The sequence below is a fragment of the Mustelus asterias genome, chromosome 2 (genome assembly GCF_964213995.1).
Source record: "Mustelus asterias chromosome 2, sMusAst1.hap1.1, whole genome shotgun sequence".
Classification (NCBI taxonomy): domain Eukaryota; kingdom Metazoa; phylum Chordata; class Chondrichthyes; order Carcharhiniformes; family Triakidae; genus Mustelus; species Mustelus asterias.
The window spans coordinates 100,933,456-100,958,029 of NC_135802.1; the positions used below are offsets into that span (position 1 = coordinate 100,933,456).

The 24,574-nt window shown below is 41.1% G+C and overlaps 1 protein-coding gene across 1 annotated transcript in view; it reads right to left on the reverse strand.

The window, feature by feature from the left end:
• Nucleotides 1–24,574, reverse strand: part of top2b (DNA topoisomerase II beta) — a 161,422-nt gene that overhangs the window by 23,897 nt on the left and 112,951 nt on the right. The window contains exons 25-31 of the mRNA XM_078239375.1: nt 22,664–22,755; nt 20,059–20,214; nt 19,893–19,976; nt 14,980–15,180; nt 9,597–9,735; nt 6,813–6,971; nt 2,172–2,355 (exon numbers count right to left, since the gene is read on the reverse strand). Coding sequence (XP_078095501.1) covers nt 2,172–2,355; nt 6,813–6,971; nt 9,597–9,735; nt 14,980–15,180; nt 19,893–19,976; nt 20,059–20,214; nt 22,664–22,755 — 1,015 coding nt within the window. The remainder of the gene's footprint in view (nt 1–2,171; nt 2,356–6,812; nt 6,972–9,596; nt 9,736–14,979; nt 15,181–19,892; nt 19,977–20,058; nt 20,215–22,663; nt 22,756–24,574) is intronic.

Genomic DNA, 24,574 nt, shown 5'->3' on the forward strand with positions numbered 1-24,574 from the left:
ACTAATAATATTAAAATGACGTTACAAAAATTTAAATCAGCCTCACGCCCGGGATTACACCAGACACCAGAATGGGTCCAGTAACATCGCGAGAACACAAACCCGGTTTTTCGCCTCTTGCCCACTCTTACCAGCTCACCGTGCTGATCGACCGCTACCTTCTAAAGCAACCCGGTTTTAAAAGTATATAATTTTGTTCATATTGCCTCTGTTCATTTTTCTTATCAAAACATATCACTTCATATCTCTTTGCATTAAATTTCATTGAATCCCAGTGCAGAAGGGGGCCATTGGCACCAACTCTCTGACAGAGGGCCTTCTCCCCCACCCTATCTCTGTAACCCCACACATTTTACCATGGCTAATCCTTCTAACCTACATAGCTTGGGACACTAAGGGGCAATTTAGCATGGCCAATCCACCTAACCTGCACATCTTTAGACAGAGGGGAAACCAGAGCACCTTGAGGAAACCCACACAGACATGGAGAGAACGTGCAAATTCGATACAGACAGACACCCAAGTCCAGAACTGAACCCAGGTCCCTGGCACTGTGGGTCAGTAGTGCTAACCATTGTGCCACTTTGCATCTGTCAGTGCCCCACTCATTTAACTTTAGAACTACATCCTGTATATCCAAATCCAAACCCAGGTGTGAGCAAAAGAGCAGTGGTCCTAATACTAACCATTATGTGGTACTTTGTCAAACACCTTTGAAAGTCTCTATACACAAAATCATTGAGATTCGGTGCTGACTTGATGGGTCAAATGGTCTCCTTCTGCACAGTTGGGATGCTATGGGCCTACAGTGTACTAATCTTTTCTCTAAATATAAGAGCTCGTTTTCTCACTCTTAGATTTACGATAGAAATTTAAGATTAAATGATACTCTGAGTACCACCACTGCATGATAATCAAAAGAGCAAAATCAGACAAAATTTGAAATAATTATTTTTGAATCATTCATAGGCAAACAAGGGCCGAGCACCATGTCTCAGTGAGCTGAGATAGTTTCCACTATTATTGATTTGCTGGAACATTATCTGCTTTACATTGACTTGTTAAATAATCACGTCCCTCATTTAAAACTTTGGGTACTTCTTAAAACAAAAACAAATCATTTTTTTCTACACAACATGCAAAAAAAGATTCTAATTAATGTTAAAGGGCTGAGTCAGCGGGCTGAGAACCAGATCATGGTCAATACAAGGTCACTAGAATCCCTCCTACAACATATGAATAACATTAAGAACTTTTGCCTTGAATTTGGAACATGGAGCAGCTGTGCTATGGTGAAAAACACCAGGTTAAACATCAGGTGAGCAGTGTTCCGAAAGCTTGTGCTACCAAATAAACCTGTTGGACTTTAACCTGGTGTTGTGAGACTTCTTACTGTGCCCACCCCAGTCCAACGCTGGCATCTCCACATCATGGTGAAGGACAATGAGCGTAGGTATTGTAGTTTCTGGTGGCAAGTACCCTAGTCTTTCAAGTTTAGGATTAAATTGACTGATGGACTGTAGTTCCAAATGGTGTTGCCCAAATGGCACACAAGCTTCTTTTCAAATGGTATTTTAAATAAGAACTTTGAAAATTCCAAAGAACTTTAAGATTTAAAAACTAATAACCATCAAAAATAAACAAGCTGGGTGTGGGTGTCGCTGGCTAGACCAGCTTTTATTGCCCATCTCTAACTGTTCTTCAGGTGGTGGTGAGCTGCCTTCATAAATCGCTGCAGTCTATGTGATGTAGGTACATTCACAGTGCTGTTAGGAAGGGAGTTTTAGGATTTTGACTCAGTGACACTGAAGGAACAACGATATAGTTCTAATTCAGGATGGCGTGCGGCCTGCAGCCTGCAGGAGAACTGTGTTTGCTGCCTGTGACAAAAGAAAAAATCCTAACCATTCAATACAAATTTGCTTTAAAAGATTGTTCCCACCATGGATTGATAGTGGCAAATGAGAAATTCACATACACTAAAGAAAACACTTTCTATGCTGACAGAATTAAACATTCTTTATATCATCTGGTTTTTTCACTGCCTAACCTTCTCTCCCTATCCCACAATTGCCTGAGACATAGCAGTGGTCGTTGCGCAGTAACATGAGAATCTTTAGCAGAAAGAAAGGACATTGACATGGTAGATACAATAGTTTCAGTTAACTCACTGCAATGATGATGGCTTTGATTTGATAGTGAAAAAATCATCATCTTCATCCTTCCCACCACTGTCTGAAGGGACAAATTCAGCATCCCTTTCTTCCACGCTTGGAGATTCAGATTTCATCTTCAAATCCTCATCATCATCTGCTTCCTCTTCCGAAAAATCAAATGTATACTTCGGCTTTTCAGCTAGGGTAACAAAATTATATTTAAGTTACATTTATAAGCTTCTCTTACATGTGCATTAGAAACTAACCATTTATGTGAATGACACAATAACAAGAACTGAAAGAAAATCTATGAAAATAATTCTGAAGGATTGAAAAATATAAACTTGGAAAAGTTGAACATTTAGTGGTCTCCCTCTCATGCAGCATTATTACTCAAGTCCCTAGTAACATTTTACTTAAGCAGCTTAAGTTAACAAAATACTACAAGTGTTGAATATTTGAAATGTAAACTGAAGAATAAGGAAATACTGAGCAGGTCAGATAGCATCTGTGGAGAGAGAAACTGTTAACATTTCAGGTTGTTGACCGTGTGTCAAAACTGGAATAAGTTAGAGATGTGACAGACAGAAGTGCAGAGCTTTTTTTGGGGGGGGGGGCAGGGAGGCACAGTGAGTGGGGAAGAACAACACCGTAGACCTGCGAAAGTATGGAAGCATGAGGTGATTACATTTTAAAAGGGATTATGGACAAGTTAGTGTTGCATCTCCAGCGATTACTAACTTGTATGACTTACATAGATTTTGGTTAGTCTCAAGGTCAGCTTAATACACCCACTTTATAAAGCGCTGTTGCAAGATACTCAACAATAATTTCAAGCTGATTGAAGTGCAAGTGGAAACACAATATCAGCTATCTCTATCAATGAAGCAGAGGATAGAAGATATCCTACTCATTTGGTTTTGGTTGATGTCAATTTATCACCGACGCAAATTATATAAAATCTGGAATGAAAAGTTAGCATCAGCAATGGTCTTTACAAAATACCAAACTCTTGTAAAAACTGAGCTAGTTCATTTATTTCCTTCACAGAAGGAAATCTGATGTATTCAGCCAGTCTAGCCGATCGTGATCTCATACCCATAGCAATGTGTTGACTCTCAAAGGCCCTCTGAAATGGCCTGGCAAGTCACTTAGTTGTGCCAAACCACAGGCAGAACATCCTGGTTGACTTGGACATGAGAGATGACAAAGGCAAAAACAGTCTAGTTGAGCTAGTAAAGTCCTCACTAACATAAAAATTGTGTCAAAATTGGGACAGCTATTCCACAAACAAGTTAAGCAACAGCCTGACACAATTATAACAGTGGAGTGTGTCTAACTACATAGGTCTTTGAAAGATTGACAGAAAAATCCAATGAGCTAAATATATTCCGTTTGTGATGCATCATACTAACAGAATCATATCTTTCAGCCAACATGCCAATCAGCTCCATCATCGAGAGCAATCCTCCCAGCTTGCTGCACTGCTTTAGCAGCGCAGTGGGCCGGGAGACTTAAGCGGAGGCCATGTATCGGGCTTCCTGCTGGGTGTCACGGCCTCCACGCATCTCCGGCCACCGGATTTCCGGCTCCGCACCGGAAATTGGCGTGGAGCTGAATGAGTTATTCTAATGCTCATTTAAATCTGATTAACAGGCCCGGGATTGAAATCTCCGGGCCCGCTAGCAACCACTCCCCCTCCCGCCAGGAGTGTTTCACTCCAGTGGGGTTTAGAACAGCTCCCCACTATCAGGGAGTTGGTGGCCCGACCCTGCTGGAGTGAAGGTGGGGCCATGGAGGTCCCCCCAGGAGGGTGGGGGCAAGTGAGGTGCCCGCTGAGCATTGCCAACTTGGCAGTGCCAGCCTGGCCACCTGACATTGCCCAAGGGTCAAAGTGGCAATGCCTAGGGAGCACCTTGCCACTGCCCACCAGGCATCGGGCATTGCCTAGGGAGTGAGGCCTTGGGCGTGGCAAAGAGACATCAGTGGGGGTGGAGGAGGCCCCACTGTCACTCTGCACTCGGCAGTGACAGAGGGAGGAAGGGAGGCCAGCGATCAGGGCTGGCCATTGGGTAGGGGAAGGGTTGGCCCAGATGCGTCTGGGAGTCTAGTGATCAGGGGATGGGAAGGTCGCACACAGCCAGTGATACTGGGTTGCGGAGCTGGCCAGTGATCAGGAGGCCGGCAGTGCAGGGCTACTGCGCATGCGCCGATCTCTGCGCTGACAGATCGACGCATGCGCAGTGGCCCAGTGTTCTGCTGCCGGCCTCTCTAGTGGGAATAGGCCCTGCCTACAGATTTTTAGCGTGATTCACATTCTGGCACTCTGTGATGCACAGAGTGTGGGAGATTCATTTTGAAAATCCCGCTGAGAAAACCAGCGGGATTTACTCCAGTTTTTACGTAAATTTGATGCTTAGAATTTTGTTTGGGAGAATCCCACCCATCATCTTTGGTTATATTCTGTCACACCAGCAGGAGAGATCAGACCCTCTAGAGGTGGCAGCACAGTGGTATATAGTCAGAGGGGAGTAAGGCCCTGGAAGTTCTAAACTCCAGACTCTTATCAAATCAAACATTGGCAAGAAAACCTCCTGTTTTGATCGTTACATATTGCCCTCCCTCAGGTGAATGAATCAGTGCCTGCCATTTTATATACCGCTAGGAAGAAACTGAGGATAGAAAAGGCACAGAATGTAATATGTGCGAGGAGTCTCAAGTTCCATCAACAAACGGTGGCCGAGTAGCACCACTATTGACCAAGCTGACCAAATCTAGGATATAGAGCTAAACTGGGTTTGTGGTAGGTGGTGAGAGAAACCAACATGAGGGGAGAATTCTGCTTTTCCTCATCTTGACCAAACAGATGCATCTGTTGATGACTATATTGATAGGCATGATCACCATAGAGTCCTTGTGGAGATTAAATACAGTTTCCACATTGAGAATACTCTCCATCAAGTCATATTGCAACACCACTGTGTTAAATGGAGTAGATTCTGAACAGATCTAGCAGCTCAACAGTTTATCATGAGGTGCAGTGAGCCATCAGCAGCAGAATTATATTCAGCAACAATGTGAAATCGCATTGTTTGGCATATCTCTCTCACTTGTCTTTTACACTCGTGTTGGGCTAGCAGTATCTTTGCTGACAATAAGGCCAATAAGGCCAAACTATTTGTAACAAAAAAAATCTCATGACCAGAAGCCATGCTTTCTACTACACTATCAGGTAGAGTATTATTTTTCGTTCATCACCACAAACTCCAGTATGCAGAGATTAACAGGCTATTTAGATAATTTAGTACAGCAGTTCAACTTGGAAAAAACAGAAAATGCTGGAAATACTCAGCAACTTATGGACAGTTTTCCCATCCCACCACCAATTGAAGTCTCTGAGTGATAAATGCCCACTTAAATACTTCATCCCATCACTGCTAGTATTCAAATAGAGTCAGAGCATGGCACACAAACCTGTATGGAGTGCATGTGGTCTCCTGGGGCTGGGGCATCTCCTTTTTACAAAAGCCTGATTGAGAGACCTGGCATCAAGAAGGACGGCTGCTGAAAGCCACCCCTCACCACAACTCCCTCCTCCTCGACCATTACCACATGAAACCCCTCCTGCTACCATTTACTTCTGCTCTGGATTGCTCTGTGATTTTGGATCTCCGGTGCGTGTATTTACCCAGTGGCACTGCTGAACAAAAAAGCTACTGGGCTTTGATTGGCCGGCAGTTATCAGCGGGCAGGACTTCTGCCCCCCCAAGATCCTAAACCCATGGAAAACCTGATGACCCGTTAATTACCTGATTCATTTGGAATTTGATGGGCCTTCCCCAAAGGAGGCAACATGGATCTCTGGACATGGATGGCTGAGGTCTCTGCCACCTGCATAAAATTTCCCCATGCTTTTTGGCTTCTATACAAAGAAATAGCATCTTTCTACTCCATGATGGACTGCTGTCTATTTTCAACATTTGTTTATTTCAAGCTCAGTTTTTCTTCTTACTTCTATGGCAAGTCCATACTAGGAATGGGAACGTGTTTTGCACCCACTATCATCAAATGTGCCATTCATAGTGTGAGTCAGTTGCTGAGTGAAGCTACTTCTATAGTCTCAACAAAATAAATTAACCTCAGCTTCTGAAGAACATACCTCTACTCTCTGACTAACGCTTTGGATTGTAGGTCTGCTTCCATTAGGAACTGGACTTAGGCTGACAAGGTAAATTTTGCACTGGAACCATTACATGCAATAGAGAGCCAGGCGGCACGGTAGCACAGTGGTTAGCACTGCTGCTTCACAGCTCCAGGGACCTGGGTTCGATTCCCGGCTTGGGTCACTGTCTGTGTGGAGTTTGCACATTCTCCTCGTGTCTGCGTGGGTTTCCTCCGGGTGCTCCGGTTTCCTCCCACAGTCCAAAGATGTGCGGGTTAGGTTGATTGGCTATGCTAAAAATTGCCCTTAGTGTCCTGAGATGTGTAGGTTAGAGGGATTAGTGGGAAATATGTAGGGATATGGGGGTAGGGCCTGGGTGGGATTGTGGTCGGTGCAGACCCGATGGGCCGAATGGCCTCTTTCTGTACTGTAGGGTTTCTATGATTTCTATGATGATAAGTCCTATATATTAGGAAGCTGATGTTATCAATTACCTGCAGCTCTACGAGGCGTGATTTCTCTTGGAATAAATGTTAAGTCAGGCTCTTCTAGGTCATCATCTGACTTGGATTCTGAATCAGACCAGGGATTCTTCTTCTTTCCTTTCTTGACATTGGATTTGGAACTCAGTGGTGCTTTTCTTGCTCTGGCACCTGTGAATCAAACACAGAAATTTATGACATAAGGGATTTTGTAGTCACATCCAACTATATATTTATGCACATTCTAGATATACATAATTTACCATGTTCATTTTACTAACATAATTTTCATTGTTCTGAACCAGATTTATACAGTAACATAAGATGAAGGTATTTCCACAAACTTTTCAGACATCCTGTGTATTGCTTCAATGTTTTGTGATATCACAGAAATTCAAACAGTGGTACATTAAATCCATATCAACCCACAAATATTTTGGTAAAGTATAAACAGTGACTTGGTGAGTGAAGTATTCAAACTAAAGATTTTTTTTAAAGCACAATTTTAAGAGGATGAAAAATTGTAGCAAAAATAGAGAAATAAACATTCTACAAATTTTAATCCATTTCATTACTGCAGTCAACTTTATGTTCAATCTATAAACGCTTTGACATAACCTAGGAATTAGCTTGGCATAACTATTACAGTTAAAATAAAATAAATATTAAAATAAAACCAGAAAATGCTGGATATAAAGGCAGCATCTATGGAGAGAAACAAAGTTAACATTTTAGGTTGATGGCCTATCTTCAGAACTAGAAAGTTAGAGATATAACAAGTTTTCAGCAAGTACAGAGGCCAACATGGTGGAGAGGATAAGAAAGAACAAAAAGGGAATGTCTGTGATCAAATGCAAGGCAAGAAAGAAATGACAAAAGGTATGAATGTGCAAAAGAAGAGTAGAATAGAGTCCTTACAGGAAGTGGGATCAGAGGAAACATAGTCAAAGTAATCATGAAAGTCAATAGGCTTGTATTGATCAATAATCCATCCCCAGAAACTGAGAATCTAAAAGTCGGCAAGGAAGGAAAGGATGGAAAATGGAAGCCAAGTCGATTAATTTTCTAGTTCAGGGCGAGAGCAGGAAACATCACCGATACAGTTATTAACGTACTTGGAAAGAAGAATTTAGTGAAGAGACCTGAGTAGGACTGAAACAAGGAAAGTTTTGCACATCCCAAAGAAGGGCAAGCCTACCTAGGACTCTTCTGGGTTCCCATAAATACACCTTTTATTTTGAGCAACTGAGAGAATTCAAAGATGTTGTTCCTGAAGTGAGAACAATTTTAGCCAGGCAGAGGTGGCTGCTGGTGAATGGGGACTGTTTCAGTCTCTATTTAAAGAAGCGGTGGAGGGCTATCAGGGTGTACTGGTGGAATTGGAGATTTAGAGGAATTCAACACCCACGTAAAAGGAGAATATTATTAGAGACAGGAAATTGGAAAAAGTCAGAAGGCAGCATAAGAATTGCAGAAGTATATGGGAAGAAACTGGTCAAAGGATTTTTTTCCTGCAACTGAGGAATCCTGTCTATCATGGTTGAGAGGACCCTAAACCATAACCATTCCATTTCCCACATATCTGCTTTCATTCCTTCCCCTCTCTCACAGAACCTGATCAATATTTTCCCTTGTCCTCATCTCCACATTCAATGGATCATTCTCCACCATTTCTGTTACAATCAGTGTAATGCTACCATCAAACCAATCTTCCGCGCCCCCTTTCAAAACTCTGAATGGACAATCTCTCTGTGACAACCTGGTTCACTCTTGATGTCATCCCAATGCTACCCAATGTTAGATGATCGAACACCTTTTCCTTTTACCTCCTTCTTTCCCACTGTTCAGGACCCCAAAGCATTCCTTTTATCCAAAACAGTGGTTTATTTGAACTACCTTTCAACTCACTGTATTGTATTCACTGTTCACAATGTGATTCCCTCTATAATGAGGAGACCAGACATAGATTTGGTGATCAATTGCAGACCATTCTGTCCAAAAAGATGATCTGATCTTCTGGTCATAAAATCCCTAGTGTAGAAGGAGGCCATTCAGCCCATCGGCTGTCTGAGAATCTTACCCAGGCGCTCTTCTCCCGTACTATCCTCATAACCCCACTCAATGACCGTGGCTAATCCATCTAACCTACACATCTTGGGACACCAAGGGGTAATTTGCCATGGCCAGTCCACTTAATCAACACATCTTTGGTCGCTTGTAATTTTAATTTTCTAACCCAGTTTACCACAGCCTCCTACAGTGTTCCAGCAAAGCTCAAGAAAAGGCATCTCACCTTTCAATTAAGCACTTTTGCAGACTCCAGCCTCAACATTGAGTTCAATAATTTCAGACCATAACCACTGGTCCCATTTTATTTCCAGACAATAGTTGCTGGTAATGATTCTGCTATTCCCATCCTTTGTTACTTGACTTGTTCCATTCCTGTGCCCTTTTATCATACACCATCGTCCAATTAGCCATTTATCTTTCCTGCCTTCCACTCCTTTTGTTCTTTCGCCTCTTCCCCCTTGTATTTGTCTCTACATTTGCGGAAAATTTGTTATTTAACTTTCTGCAGTTCTGATGAATGGTTATCAACTTGGAACGTGAACTTTCTCTCTCTACAGGGGCTTCCTGACCTGCTGACAAATTCAGATTTCCAGGATTTGCAGCATTTTGTTTTTACATTTAAGTAAATGTTGCATTTACTTGAATTGGTTAATGGGCTCTGTTTGGTTAATATAGTTGCAAGTCTACTGGATAAAGTGGTGAACATTCCAATTAGTATTTACACACCAGGTTCCTTTTTCTCTTTCTTCAGTCGTGGAGCTTTGACTTTGGGTTCACTTGTGTTCAATAGTTCTTCTCCATTTCCTTCTCCTATGGCTGTCCCAATGTCTTCATCAAACTCCAGTTTTATTGCATCTGTATCACCCTGAAAATAATAATCAATGATTATCAAGAATGAACAATGTCACAGACACTAATGGTGCAAAGATTAAAAAAAACACAATGAAGTTTGTAGAAATATAATAAAAGGAACATTGATTTCCTTTTCTTCCTCAATGCAGTTAAGGAAGAAATCCAGTACAGCCAGCAAGAGTGTTAACGGCAAAGTGTGCCTGAAAAATTTGACAGCAGTTTTGAAACAACTGATTTTATTGATACAGGGAATGCTGTGGATGAGTTGTGTAAGGATTTCCAAAGAACATTTGAAAAGGTGTTAATACAATTCAGGTGTAAAAAAGGAAATGTAGCAGTTTGGAAGTTAAAAAAAAGTTCATGGACAGGAAACAAAGGGCGGAATTGTCCCATCCCATTTATGGCGGGTTTGGTGGCAGATGGCAGCGGAGAATCAAGTGGGAGCCAAAAAATATCATTTTGCAATTCTCCTGATTGGCATTTTACCAGGATGATCTTTCCACTGGCTGGTGGCATGAACACCATTTGCATTCATAAATGCTCATTAAAACAGCAATCAGCCAGCATCCCATCAGGCCTTTCAATCTTGCATCATGGCAGCGTGAACTTACATCAGTCTCAAAGCTGATCGCTATAAAGTGCCATGCACAAGATGGTCTTCAGTTCGCAAGAGTTCAAGGTCAACCTTCATGCCATAGTACTGCATTACTCCTGATGCGCTGTTCACCATTCTGTGATTCCTACCTACCATCATCATGGCAAGCTGGGCCTCATGGACAGCACCATGCTAGTAGACCCATGGATCTTCCTATGATACTGTCTCAGATCAGTACTGCGCCTGGGGTTGGAGAGTATAGGGGTCTCCTTCCCTCTGCTGCCACACACCACTGTCTACCCGGACAAGACTGTGCTGTGGGATTCATGCAGCCACTGAAACATGGATCTGAAGTTCAACTTCAGGATGGTCTGATCAAGACAAGGGTGGCATATCGAAGGAGGGCTGTGCAAGGATGGGTGGAGGACTCCCACTATCATCAGAGATAGGGAGCTCTGCGGGCCATGAAGGAGCACCTACCAAACTTCCCTTTCCCACAGAACCAATGAGAGGCAACTACAGTTTACTTTGTGGTTTCCTCCATGTGATGCACACCCCCTAATATTGGTAAAATGCCCATAGGGGTGGGAAGTGGTCCTTAGCTGGGCACTTAACTTGCATAATTGGTCACCCAGTGGCTTAGTGCTGGGTGTTTGCATTGCCAGTACTATCCCATAGCCATGGGAAGATGTCAGGCTTCCCATGCCATCATTTTAGCAGCTCCCCTCCTCCAAGCCTGTCTCCAGAGTTCTGGCAAGATGCAGCTCATGAAGTCTTGGGAAAAATAGGTGCAGATTTGGGAGGTGACAACATGTTCAAGGACTTGAGGGAAAAAGAAAATTGAGCAGAGGGGTGAAAGGTTGGTTTTTTTTGAAGAGTGGAGTCATGATGGAGCTTCAAAGGAGAGTGGCAAGTATTTGAGGAGAAAGAACTGTTAATAATATCAGATAACAAGGGAAGTTGGGCGGTCAGCTCTATAGTCTGATCAGGGTCAAGAGAGGAACAGATGGTTCCCATGAACAAGAAGAGCTTGCAGAAGGCACAAGAGGAGATGGCAAGCGAACCAGAAAAAAGATGCAAATGCAGGGCATGGGGAAGTGTCGGGCTATGAAAAAGGAGGTAGATCTATTCTGATGGTCTCAACCTTAATGACAAAAATGTCGATGAGATTCTCATGTTTGTTGGAGGTGATTGTGGAGGAGTTAGGAGCGAAGTATTTAGGAAGACAGTTTGCAGTATTGAAGGCTGCAGTTATCTTTGCAATCCACGATGATTCTGGAATGGGAGCACTTTTGGCAAAAGAAACCAGGATCCAATAATACATTGTGAAATCCAACCCAATCTTCAAAAAACACAGGGGTGGTGGGTAAATTCATCCTTAGAAGCCCAGGAAAAATCAATCATAGGGGCATCCAAAGAGGGAGAAATACATGGAAAAGGCAGAATCTGTGAATAGCTGATCCTCCAATCACAGATTCTTCTCTTCCACACTCATTGCCCCAGGTCTTCCAATGACAGGTTGTTCTCTCCCACTCTTTCTGCTTCTCCCAGAAACAGGGTCAATGATTGGAGGACTACCAAGGGCAGGGAAAGCGATCATATGATTGGAGGAGTTAGAGCAGTTATTTCGGTCCTGCTGCTGCCATCAAGAGGAGGCTATTTTAATGAGAATGGTTTGAAATCAGTTAGGGAATGAAGAACTATCTAGTAAATTTAACATCTCTGGAGAACAAATCATTGGCTGATGGTTATGGATTGCATCTGTGCTGTTGCTCTTTTGACTCCAGCAAAGAGAACAGCTATAATCCATTGTTTAATTCATCAGTGCCATGGTGCTGGTCCTCCACAAACAAGAAACTCAATGATCAGAGCAGTGGTAACAGCAGCATTGATGGTAATTCCTGTGATTGAGAAAGGTACAAAATGGCTTCTTCTATTAATATACCCATGGGGATTAATAATCCTATCAGGCAGGAGATTTATATGGGTAGTTCCAGTTTTAAGTCTGTGTGAAAACTGTTCTTGCTGTCCTGATTCAAATCATTTGATAACCATTGCTAATTTTGCTATTCACTGCCTGTGTGTGTGTGTGTGTGTGTGTGTGTGTGTGTGTGTGTGTGTGTGTGTGTGTTTTTGCCTGTTGTTTTCTTGTGTCAATTTAAATCTTGTCGTATCTCGGAAATTAACACTTTCCTTTTTTGTCGTGCCTTTGAGAGACAATGATTATTGAGGATTTTGATTAATTCTTCTAATTCTGCTTCTGTGTTAGAATACCCCTTATGTCATCCAAATATCTGTATTAACACGTAGAACCCTGGGACACTTTAAAAAAATACTTCCTTCCTGCTCCTCCATATATATGCTTGCATAGGCTGGGGCAGATTTCTTACTAATAGCTGTATCCTTGTTAAACTCGTGTATAGTAACCAGTTAATAGCTTCACCTGGTCCGTTAGGCTGGGGAAATTTAATAAAAGATATTTCGGATTGCAGTACATCTCTGGATTGTTTATATATTTGTGTAGAGATTTTCAATGTCCATTGTAAAAAGTGTGGCACTGGAGAATATGGTTAGTGAGTTAACCACCTCCATAAAGTGACATCTGCTGTAATGTAACTAGGGTGCTTCTGTGCTAAGAGGTTCCAGTCTATCTCATCACAGCACAAATGATCATGCGAGGAGGTGAATTAGCTTGGAAAAATAAATCTCTGAGACAAGAAGTACATGTGAATTAACCCATTTGTTATTTATTATTTGATGATTAGCTTAGTACTACAGAAGTAATTTATTAGTCCTCATGTTGAACATCTGGATCTTTGGAAGTCAGTATCTGGTGTTTTTTAGCCCTCACTTTGTACAGAAGTAATAGGTGAAAGAAATTTGAAGCAGGAGAACCAAACCCTAAGAATTCAGGAGTTTGCTAATTGCGTTTTTTTAAAAAAAGGGGTTGCAGATGTGAAACTCATTCTCAATAAGTAATCTTGTGCCAAATGTTATGTACGTACACAGGCTGGGATTTTGCACTCGTGTTCGCCGTGGGTGCAAATGGCAATATGGGTGAAAAATCCCAATGGAGTCAGAAAAAAATTATCTTGCTGGTGAGATCTCTTTTTCAGATTTGGCAAGGGGACAGTGCCAGAGGGGCAATGTAGGGGACCTCCAATGGCAGGTGGGTTGTTCTCTTATCCATGGGTGGGGGTTCACCCATGTACTAGGGGAGAAAGCACAGACAAAGAAGATAAAAGGGTCCAAAAAGAGAGGAGTGCTGAGAGTGGAAAGCGACATAAGGAAGTAATCAGGGATGGCGTTATCTATACGGATACAATGAAAGTAACAAAGTCACATAAGGTGGCAAGGTCAAAGAAATGGACATGAATGTGGGGAATTTACATGGAAGGGGAGATTGAAGGAAAGCAGTGTACGTAGGGAAGAGGCAACAGTGATGAATTATGATCAGAATGAAAAGTTGCTCTGTGCAGAAGAATGCAGTGAAGGTTTCTTGGGTCAGAGGCTACTTGAGTGGGCAATCGAGAATGAGGATTTTATCTGAGAGGAGTGGAACAAATCTCAATGCACGATGGAAGCGAAAGTACCAGAGGAGTACGGTGCGATTTGATCCTAAAAGCCATACTGACACTGCAATGGTCTTATTGCAGATTATCTTGAAAGATGTAGCTAGGCAGAAGATTTCATTTAGAGGGAAGGCAGAATTCAACCTAGTGTCAGGATCAGGATTTAACTCAAAGAAAAGACAAAAATAAGCCTTAGTGTTTTGTGGGAAGCACTGCAGCACCCCAATTATATTAATTGTTAATGTGGTATAGCTGGTGGCCTTGCACCCCCTCTTCAGTTTGGAATTTCTGGATCAAATCATAATTAAGAATATGTTACAGAAAGGGCATTAAAGCTGTTGAAAGTGAACAGTGAGGAAATCTGATATTTCCACTTTTGATTTGAGTTATTATTGTCACATGTATTAGTATGGATGAAAAGTATTGTTTCTTGCACACTATACAGACAAAGCATACCGTACATAGAGAAGGAATGGAGAGAGTGGAGAATGTAGTGTTACAGTCATAGCTAGAGTGTCGAGAAAGATCAACTTAATGCCAGGTAGGTCCATTCAAAAGTCTAAAGAAAAAAGTATGATCTATTAATGAAGACTTCAAATTAAAATAAAATCAGAGAGGTATTTTCTGGTAGTGGAGTCTATGAGTTATCATAAATTTAAAGTAAGGAGAGGGATTAGGACAAATTTATTTGCTGAGAGGATTGGTAGAGATTGGAATTCTTTAGCACTGGGAATGGAGGAGGCAGGAGCCATTGCTATTTTTGAATTTGATAAATATTTTCAGCAGAGGAGATACAGGGCTATGGGATAAGGCAGGATAGTGGAATTTGTTTTGAATAATTTCCATTAAAGATGAGGAAAATATTGATTCAAGGGAAATGAGGGAGTATTTAAGCGGATAGATAGCTGAATTATCCAGCTCATTTTGCTTTTGTTTCATTGAACACAAACTCAGTGCACATCTTAAATCTATATGGTAACTGTATTGTTTTAACAATCAAACCACAATCAACTGCAGAGATAAATCAAGAACAAAAAAATTCCAACGTACTCCAAACAGTTTGAAACATTTGGATTATAATTTAACTTGCCTTTCCTTTCTTCTTGATCATCTTTCTTGTGGCATCTGCCTTCATAGCAAGGCTAATGATTGGTTCAATTCTCCTACCATGGACTGAGGGCAGAGTCTCTTCAAGAAGCATCTTTTTTATTTTCGGTTTACCAACTTTGCCTTTAACTGCCTTACCAAGAGATCCTGCAAGAAGATCCTCTCTCTCTTGAGCTTCCACACGCTACATTAAAATTGAGAAATGAATTATTTTGAATAAGTGACAATTCATATTAAATTAAACTGATCTACATTTGAAGCTAAAAAGTCAATTCAGAATTCAGCTGATTTTAATTGCAAATCAACTATATTCAAATCTCATTAGATTTGAATTTGCCTCTTAAAACTATTTTTTCCCTTTATCGGAGTTAAGACTTCATTAAAGTTCACCTATACAAGTACATAGTTGTGGTTAAATGCATCAATTCCCATTCAAGGCAATTCCACAAAATAACATTTTCTTCACAAGAACTGTCAGCTTGGAAAGCAGCTTATCATAGACAGTGAAGCCCTGCATCTATATTTTATATGCAGAGGTTTATTGATGCAAGTACAATATGAAATTAAATGTATCCACCTTGATAAAAAAAATTACATTTTCCAGGAACCATCTTTCGGGAGATTTGACTGCAAATTTATTTTGTTGCAGTTGTGCGCTCCACCCTCATTTCCATGCCCATTGTAAGGTTCCCTCTTTCTTTTAAAGAGCACAACATTGTGTCCGCTGTAAGCAATGTCATGAGAAACATGCTATTTTTAAAAAATCTGACATTATTTGGAAAATCTGAAAGTGATCAGTTTTACCATTTGACTTCAAGAGTTTGCAGTTGATAAGTAGCAAACATCAGTTATTTGCCACTACATGCTTATTAGAGCCACATTTACAAATTCACAGCAAAGCTCAATTCTACAATTTTGCTTTATTTGTTACATTTTTGCCATTCAAATGCCCTTTTATCCAGGTTCTTCAATAGAATCCATCATTTTAAATTTAGAGGAATGACAAGGTAATATGGTAAATATCACTTCTTTATTGCTGCAAAACAAAAGGCATATGTTGTTAAAGCTTTCCATCTGACACCCAGGACAGTTCGCAAGAAGGCAAAATTATAAAAGGAATAACAATTTACATTGCATGAAAAGAGAGTGCTGATTGGTTGGCAAGTGGATTCTGATTGATAGAGGCATTGCCTTGGAAAATGCACCAGTTGACTGAATAACTGACAATTAACTGCAATGCTTTATTTAAATTCAGTCATAGAATCATAGAAACCCTACAGTGCAGAAAGAGGCCATTTGGCCCATCGAGTCTGCACCGACCACAATCCCACCCAGACCCTACCCCCATATTCCTGCATATTTACCCGCTAATCCCTCTAACCTACACATCTCAGGACACTAAGGGGCAATTTTAGCATGGCCAATCAACCTAACCCGCACATCTTTGGACTGTGGGAGGAAACCGGAGCACCCGGAGGAAACCCAGGCAGACACGAGGAGAATGTGCAAACTCCACACAGACAGTGACCCAAGCCGGGAATCGAACCCAGGTCCCTGGAGCTGTGAAGCAGCAGTGCTAACCACAGTCAGACTGACTCTCATTGGTCTTGGCATTGCCCTGGGGAATGAACCAGAGAATCACTGTTACTAATTTTGTTTAGTTGGGAAAGCGCACAATGTGTGCAAGTTCTTTCTGTCTGCAAAGATCAGGGCCCTATGTATTAATATATGTAGCTTCAAGTCACACTGCACATTCAACTGATAATCTTAAACTGGTTATCAGTGTAATTCTCAGCACGCACAGGATTGTTCAGCAAATGTTGTCCAATCATTGAATTACATCTAATCTTGGACACTGGGCGAAAGTCCCATGGCAGGAGTGAAGACGAGGAGTGTTTTCCATTGCAGAGGCCGGCGGGAAACAAAACTATTTCTTCCGACCCTGACCTTGTGAATTATGCACCTGGACATCTAGCGCCATATTCAGTGGTGGGGTGAGTATGATGGCATAGGCATGATGGCACACGTTCCACCGTCATATCTAGGTGCCATATTTAAAAGGTTGACAAAGAGGACAGACCTCCTGAGAAAAAAGATGGAGCTCCAGGAAGACTCTAAAAGCTGGAAGATGACACGGAAGCTGGAAGATTTACCTGAAAGATGCTCTCACCACCCACCACTGTGATGTCCTGGAATCCAGGGTTGCCAGTGGCCACCATCCCAAACTTCAAAGGCACCGCCAGGCATTGTTCGAGGGAGTTCCAACTTCTGCACGACACGTTGTTCCAGACGTATTCTGGACTGGCCTATTTTCCTGCTGGTGTCCTGGGAAAGGTTCTGGTTGGGCCTTCATTTGCATTCCACTAGCAGACAATAATCAGTTTCATGTCGGCCTCCAGCGGGTTTCCCTATCCGCCATGACGGGTACCCATGAGAAATTCAATCAGTGTAAAACTATTTTTGAGTCTTGCTGAATACTATCTCCCCCCCCACCCGGCACTGAACCCACCAGTGGAAGCATGGGAAAATTCCACCCTATGTTTTGAGTTTTCCAAGCACAAGCTCATTGTTTATGGTCAGTACGTTGCCTGTTGTGAACAGCCGAAGCGACAGACTGTTGGATACAATCCACCAGTCTTTGGGATGTACGACCAACATACCTAGCATCACATCAGCAGTCAAATTCACATAATACACTACTCATTGGCCTTTAGCTTGACGGAAGGATCCTGTTAGTGGCGAACACCACTTTGCGTTGCTACTGCACAGTAGCAGCATGAAACAGCCAGCTTTAACCACTTGAAGGGAAAGGGTTAATGAATTTTGTACCTAGAATATATTACAAACATAACCCTTCCTCATGGCTGATCTCCCCAGGCTTATACTGTTCCTGGCATCAATATAAATTATTTATTCATGTTTTCCTTATTTGTTCATGTCTTTCATTCTTTAACTTTCATTTTCATAAAGATGGACAGTCAAATGTGAATGTTATTTTGCAGACGTTGCAAGTCTTACCTGTTTCTGCAGGCTTGTGTGTTAGTTAAACAAAGGAAACAGCTGCAGATGGTAAAGTGCGATAACGGCCATTTGAAAGGAAGACTCCCGCTGGGACGGCCGCGACCGCACCAGTTACTTCAAGGGAAAAGCAGCCGACGCCGCCGGAAGGGCTGTGAAACCAAAGACTGATTCGTGACCAGAGGCTGCCAGATGCACTGTGATTCGTGACCAGAGGCTGCCAGATGCACTGTGATTCGTGACCAGAGGCTGCCAGATGCACTGTGATTCGTGACCAGAGGCTACCAGATGCACTGTGATTCGTGACCAGAGGCTGCCAGATGCACTGTGATTCGTGACCAGACCAGTGTTTGCGTCGTGACTGGGAACCACAATGTATAAATATCCACACTTCGTTGTATTTGGAGAGAAGTCTGGAGAACCGATGTTCGGTGCCAGATCTCTCCCAAAAGCTTTTGTAATAAAGCCACTGTACTTTGACTCACTAACAGTCTCAGAGGTATCTTTTTACCTACAACACACTGATCAAATTTGGAGATATCTTACTCTTCCAGGGTACTCTGTATGAGGTAAACTAGGTACTTTACAAAACCAAAGGTGGGGGCCTGAAGCCCATTCCTGAGTTTGCATAATATACAGTGAGCAATGATCTGATCAGGATAGCTGTAATCTCCCCGTGTTCATCATTGTTAAATATTTAAAAGATTTGCAGGTTGCTTTGAGAGCTGATCACATGATTTGATGGTGACGTCATTAAGATGTTTACAGAGGCTGCTATTTTACTTAGTTTGCATTCTGCAGTGCAGAGAATATCTCTGAATCTCTTAATTTGAACCTATGGGCGTGATCTTACTGGCTGTTCATGCCACGCTCCCACTCCAGCGAGGTCAAGGAATTTGGCACCCAGCCAACTCTCCATTCACTGCAGCAGAATGGGAAAATCTCGCCAGTGTGAAGGCCATAGGATTCCTGCCTGTGTGTGCAAACCACGGTCATTTCTTTGTTCAGGCCCACAACCCCTAACATAGTTAGGTTATTACAAGCATCAAGCTTGCACAGTAAACACATGCTACCACTCAGCACTCCCTTCTCATGCAGTATAGATTGTTGTTCCCTATATAATTTGGTAGTTTTGTAAATCATCTTGATGAGCGCAAGATAAAAAGTTTCAACAATATGGGCTTCAGTAACTCACCAATTCAGTAACCACCCCAAGCCAATTTTTAGGCTGGCAGGAGTGGGGAGGGTGGGAGATGAACATTTCAGCCTCTTGGTGAGGAAGTGAGGAGGCCGGGGTGGGGGAGATGCAGTGCCTTATCTGGCCAGACTGAAGCACAATTGACCAATCAGATTGGCTGACAGCTTTCACAGGCAGCACTTCCTTCTGTGGGTGGATGAAAGTCCCGCCCACTGCCAATCAATACTTAATTGGGCATGGAATGGCAGTTGGCTGTGCTTTAGGCACTGTCTCTCGGGATAGCGAGCAATGTTCCTTAAAATTCTATCCCATGGGCAGGATTCTCTGATCGCATCCATAACTGCCCTGTTGCTAGCAAGAATGGAGAATTTGGCACTCAGCAGCATCGGAGGATTTAAGCCGTGGATGAGGACGGGGGTTTCGATGCATGTCTTTTTTCAGCAACACGGAAATTCTGGACCACCAAACGATATTTCTTCTGATCAGTGTCAAGATGTATTTTGAGCACATTCTCAATTGCTACAACATACAAAATACCTATGCATTTTTAATTAACATTAAATACAGTGACAAATAATGTTATCACATGTAAATGAAAAAAAATTAAGCTGGATAATCTTAATTTAACTTTCTTTAAAATAAGGAGCTTAGATTGGTAGGCATGCTTTTGTTAAACTTACATCAAGCTCTTCAATAAAGGCAGCAAGGTCATCTTTCCAGAGATCAGAAGCACTCTTTCTCTTCAGACCATCAAGCTCCTTTCCCTACAATATATAAAAGATAGCTTGGCAAAATCTTCAGAGACACAGGATTGTAAGTATTAAATTAATGAAGTCGGTGCATTACTTTTGAATCTCTCTGCTTTAGTAGTTCATCTACTTTCTCCTTTGTGAGACACCAAAGAGGCATGTTCAAGATATAATTGAAGTCTGGCCCAGATCCAGCACCCGAAACACTTGAAGTTCCGTCATCTACTTCCAACAAATCTTCTTCTGTTGTTGTCTGTAAATGAAAAGACAGAAGTATTCGGGAAGAGTACCCAGATTTATTTTTTTTTTAAAGTAGAATTTGATACATGATCATGGAATCAAAACACTAATCAACATGTGAACCAAGCTTGGGAATTCAAAATTCATGTTCAATGCAACACCATACCATGCCAGATAATCAAGGTCAATCAAAAAAAAAACATATTCCAGTCCAAATCCTTATGAAAGACGATCCTGTGCTGACCCCCAAAGCCAGCCATTGGACAGGATGGCACTGGACCAGAACATTGCTGTACTGGGACATCTAATGGTGTCTATTTTTAGCTAGACTTGCCCCTGCATCCTTCAGCTCAAAAATGTTTTGCCCATCACGTTGCTCCAAGTATGAGCTGATAGAGCAGCAAAAAGAACATGACATCTAGGACCTAAGTGAACAGGGTAACTAGCAGGATATGTCGCAAAGGTAAAGCACTTCTGTCTTCTTTTAGTTTTTTAGAAGTTCCTCCAGTAAAGTCACTTGTCACCAGAAGTTTTTTTTAAAAATGCTCCTGTCAGAATATTAACCCTGGCTTAACTCTATACAAATTTTGCAAACTTCGTCAATTATTTGTAAAGTTTGAGGGAGAAACACAGACTGTGATTCAATTAATTGTGTGTACAAAAACCAGTTACTCAAACCTAGGAAGTCCTATTAACCCTTTTTAGAAATGTATAGGGAGCCACAGTTGTTCGAAGCAGACAAAATTTTGAAATTTCCAATGTATAGAATCCAGGCTCGCACAGCTCTTGCAATAATAAGAAATATAAAATGGACATTGCATAAAAAAAGTTACCAATAAAATACATTTTCTATTTTATTTTCACAAGGGTAAATAGAAATACTTATATTGTAAATATAAATGTGAGGTATGTGTGTTCATTTTTTTGATGAATACATTCACTTAAAGTCCAAACCAAAATCTGATGTTGCAATTCTCTATCGCTTGTTGAAGACTTAAGAAAAATTCTGTGGAGGTCAATTCTAACAGCTAAAATAATTACCAGAAAAAAAGTTGTTTATTATATTTTCCCACGATCAAAGTTTACCTCAATATTAAGGCTACTGAAGATGTCTCTGAAGCTGGGATTCACCTACAAGTGATCTAAAATATAATTGCAGAGAAACCTGAAGGGGGGGAAACCAAATATTTAACGTTGGCCTACATAAGACTTCCTCATCCGACAGACAGCTGTACTTTGGCTGCTTACAGTCATGAACCACAGCATTGTTTTGGCTACTGTGAAATCCAAACAAGAATGTAAGAAAGATTATTTATTTATAGCACTTGTACCTGAAGTGGCATTACAGAACAACTTTCCAAAGTAGCTCTGTAACAAATATATGTGTCAATCTGTGATTACATTGACATTAGTTTTGTACTATCTACCTGTGATCAGTAAGAACCAAAGTGAAATTGCTCAAGGTCTTTTCATGTGGCATTCTTACGGTTGGCAAACATTTGAGGTTTGATTTGAAACACAATTCAGTTCAATAGTTTTTTTCTGTAGTTTATTGCCTTTGTTCTCAACTGCAAACCAATTGCAGCCAAAAGGATGGGTAGATGATAGCATTTCATGCTTCTGGCATAACCAGCTGCTAAGGTGTGTACTAGAGTACCTTTGAATCAAAGTTCCCACCCATTCTCTCTGACTCTTTCCCAAGTGAAGTGACTGGTTTTCTTTGGTGCTTGCCAAGTGGCATAGCCAAGATCAGGAAATCAAGTCCTTGGGCTCAGAGGGGTGGAGGTAAGAAAAGAAAATATGTTTTCCCAATACTGTCATTCTACAAGTACTTTAACCTAATGTGCCATATCCGCCTTTACTAACAAAAAATACTTGAGGATCTAACAGATAAATACCAGTGCTCATGATTTTTTTTGAAAGTTGAATCAATCTATGTACCAAAACGATGTTGACTTTTCACCAGTTGGATACTCCTGCAGATCTTAGTCAAAATAAAATTGACTCTCCAAACCATTTAGGTTCTCGATGTATCCTTATTAATGTCAGCATCATTGAAGAAATATATTTTGGATATTGCCATGCAAATTATGATTTACCTTCTGCTAATATCAGAGCAACTAAAAATTCTGGAATTATGCTAATGAGAAATTACAATTAAAAAGGATCACTTTTTTGCCATCAATTTATTTGATTTTTGTCAGCACAAAATTGGAATGTTACTGTCATTAAAAATTTGGCTGCCACAAAATGCTTGAATTTTTCCTGGATTATTGGTGTGCTGACTTTCTCATCGTTTAACAACTGTGACTGGGAACTCCCATTGGGAAAATCATGGTTGTGAACCTATTCACAATACAGAAATTTCATCAACCAATTCTATTTTTAAAACAATAAAATTTAATGATGTACATGTGGTTTATAGCAATGCTTAGCATATTTTCAGCAAAGCAATATTTTACCTTCTCCTGAGCTTCTTTCCAGGCTTTGACTGGATCGGATTCATAGCCCCGCTGAACAAGCATTTGATAAAGATCCCTCTTAGATTTATTCTCTAAAGAGAAAATATTTTAAAAACATTCATATATCAAAACTTTTTTCCATGAATCACAAATAAATTTGTCCATACTCTCAGGTACCTTCATGTCTGTGATAAAGGAGACAATCCATTAGGTACTGATAATATTGCAATGTACGAACATAGGAGTGTGGCGACTAGGGGACTTTCATAGTAACTTCATTGCAGTGTTAATGTAAGCCTACTTGTGACACTGATAAATAAACTTAAAAAACTAGGAAGACTTGCAGACAAAATATTACCATTAGTTTACTTCAGCAAGAAAAGTCTTTAACTTTGAATATTAACAGAATATTCCAGGATTTCCTTTTAAATACAGCTATCAAACCTTGACATTCTTGCATTATATGGGCTTGGACTTCGATGTTGGCAGTGAAGTGATGGCAGTCACTAGTGACTGTCAAGAAAGCTGCCCATAAATATTCTAGCTATCTCTGTGGTGAGAATTTTGCCATTCCAAACACAGTTTGAATTTGGTGCCAAATCAAGGGATGCCCAGGTGTCCAGAAAAAGTTATGTCATCAACGAGGGAAAGTGGCAAATAATACTGAAGTTATCTTACAGACAGCAAACCAGGAAGTAAAATGCAGTAGTTTTCAAATATTTTCAAAGACTTAACATCCCAGAATTATAAAATTAGTTTTCTGAACATAGGGAGGCTTTTTAGTAGCAATTATGAAGTTAAATACACCATTGAAAACATGGTTGTGCCTCATTCAACAAGTTGTAAATATTTCAAAGGTTTTTGCAGCAAATTCTATTTATATACTGCCTTAGCATCCTAAGGCGCTTCACGGGAACATTAGAAAACGTATGACATTGAGCCACAGGAGGAGATATTAGGTCAATTACCAAAAGCTTGGTCAAACGCATATATTATAAGAAGTGTCTTGAAGGAGGAAAGAGAGAGAGAGGTGTATGGAAGGAATTCCAATGTTTGGAGCCTAGAAAAATTAAGGCACAGCCACCAATGGTACAGCAATTATAATCCAGAATGCACAAGAGGCTTGATTTAGATGAGCGCATGGATCCTGGAGAGGATTGGGGTTGGAAGAGATTACAGACATAGGGAGGGGCAAGGCAATGGAGGGATTTGAAAACAAGGGCGAGAATTTGAAAATCAAGACATCACTTGATTGGGAGGCAATATAGGTTAGTGAGCACAGGGTTGATGAGCGAACTGGACTTTGTGAGTTAGGACGTGGGCAGCAGAATTTTGAATGACCTCAACTTTGCAGAGGGTAGAATTTGGGAGACCAGCCAGGAAGGTTGAAATATTTGAGACCAAAGTTAACAACGGCATGGATCAGGGTTTCAGCAGCAGATGAGTTGAGAAGAGGGAAGTCGAGCAATGTTATGGAGATGGAAATAGGTGGTCGTAGCAATGGAAGGAAGATGAGGTTGAAGCTCATGCCTGATCAAACACAGCAAGATAGCATAAAGTGCAAGTCAATTCTTGTCAATTCACTGATTTCAATTTTTTTGAAAATTAATTCAACAGTTAAAACTGTCGCAAGCAAGGCTAGCATTTACTGGCCTTGAGAAAGTGGTGATGAGCTCCCTTCTTACAGTCATAGATTGTACAGCGCAGAAAAGGTCCTTTGGCCTATCGAGTCTACATCGAAACTAACTACCACTAAAGTTGTACTAATCCGATTTTCCAACACTTATCCCATATCCTCGAAAGCTATGATATTTCAAGTGCTCATCCAAGTACTTTTTAAAGGTTGTACGTTTTCCAGCTTCCACTACCTTCCCAGGCAGTCCAAGAAGAACAGGGAGTGCAGGACTCCCT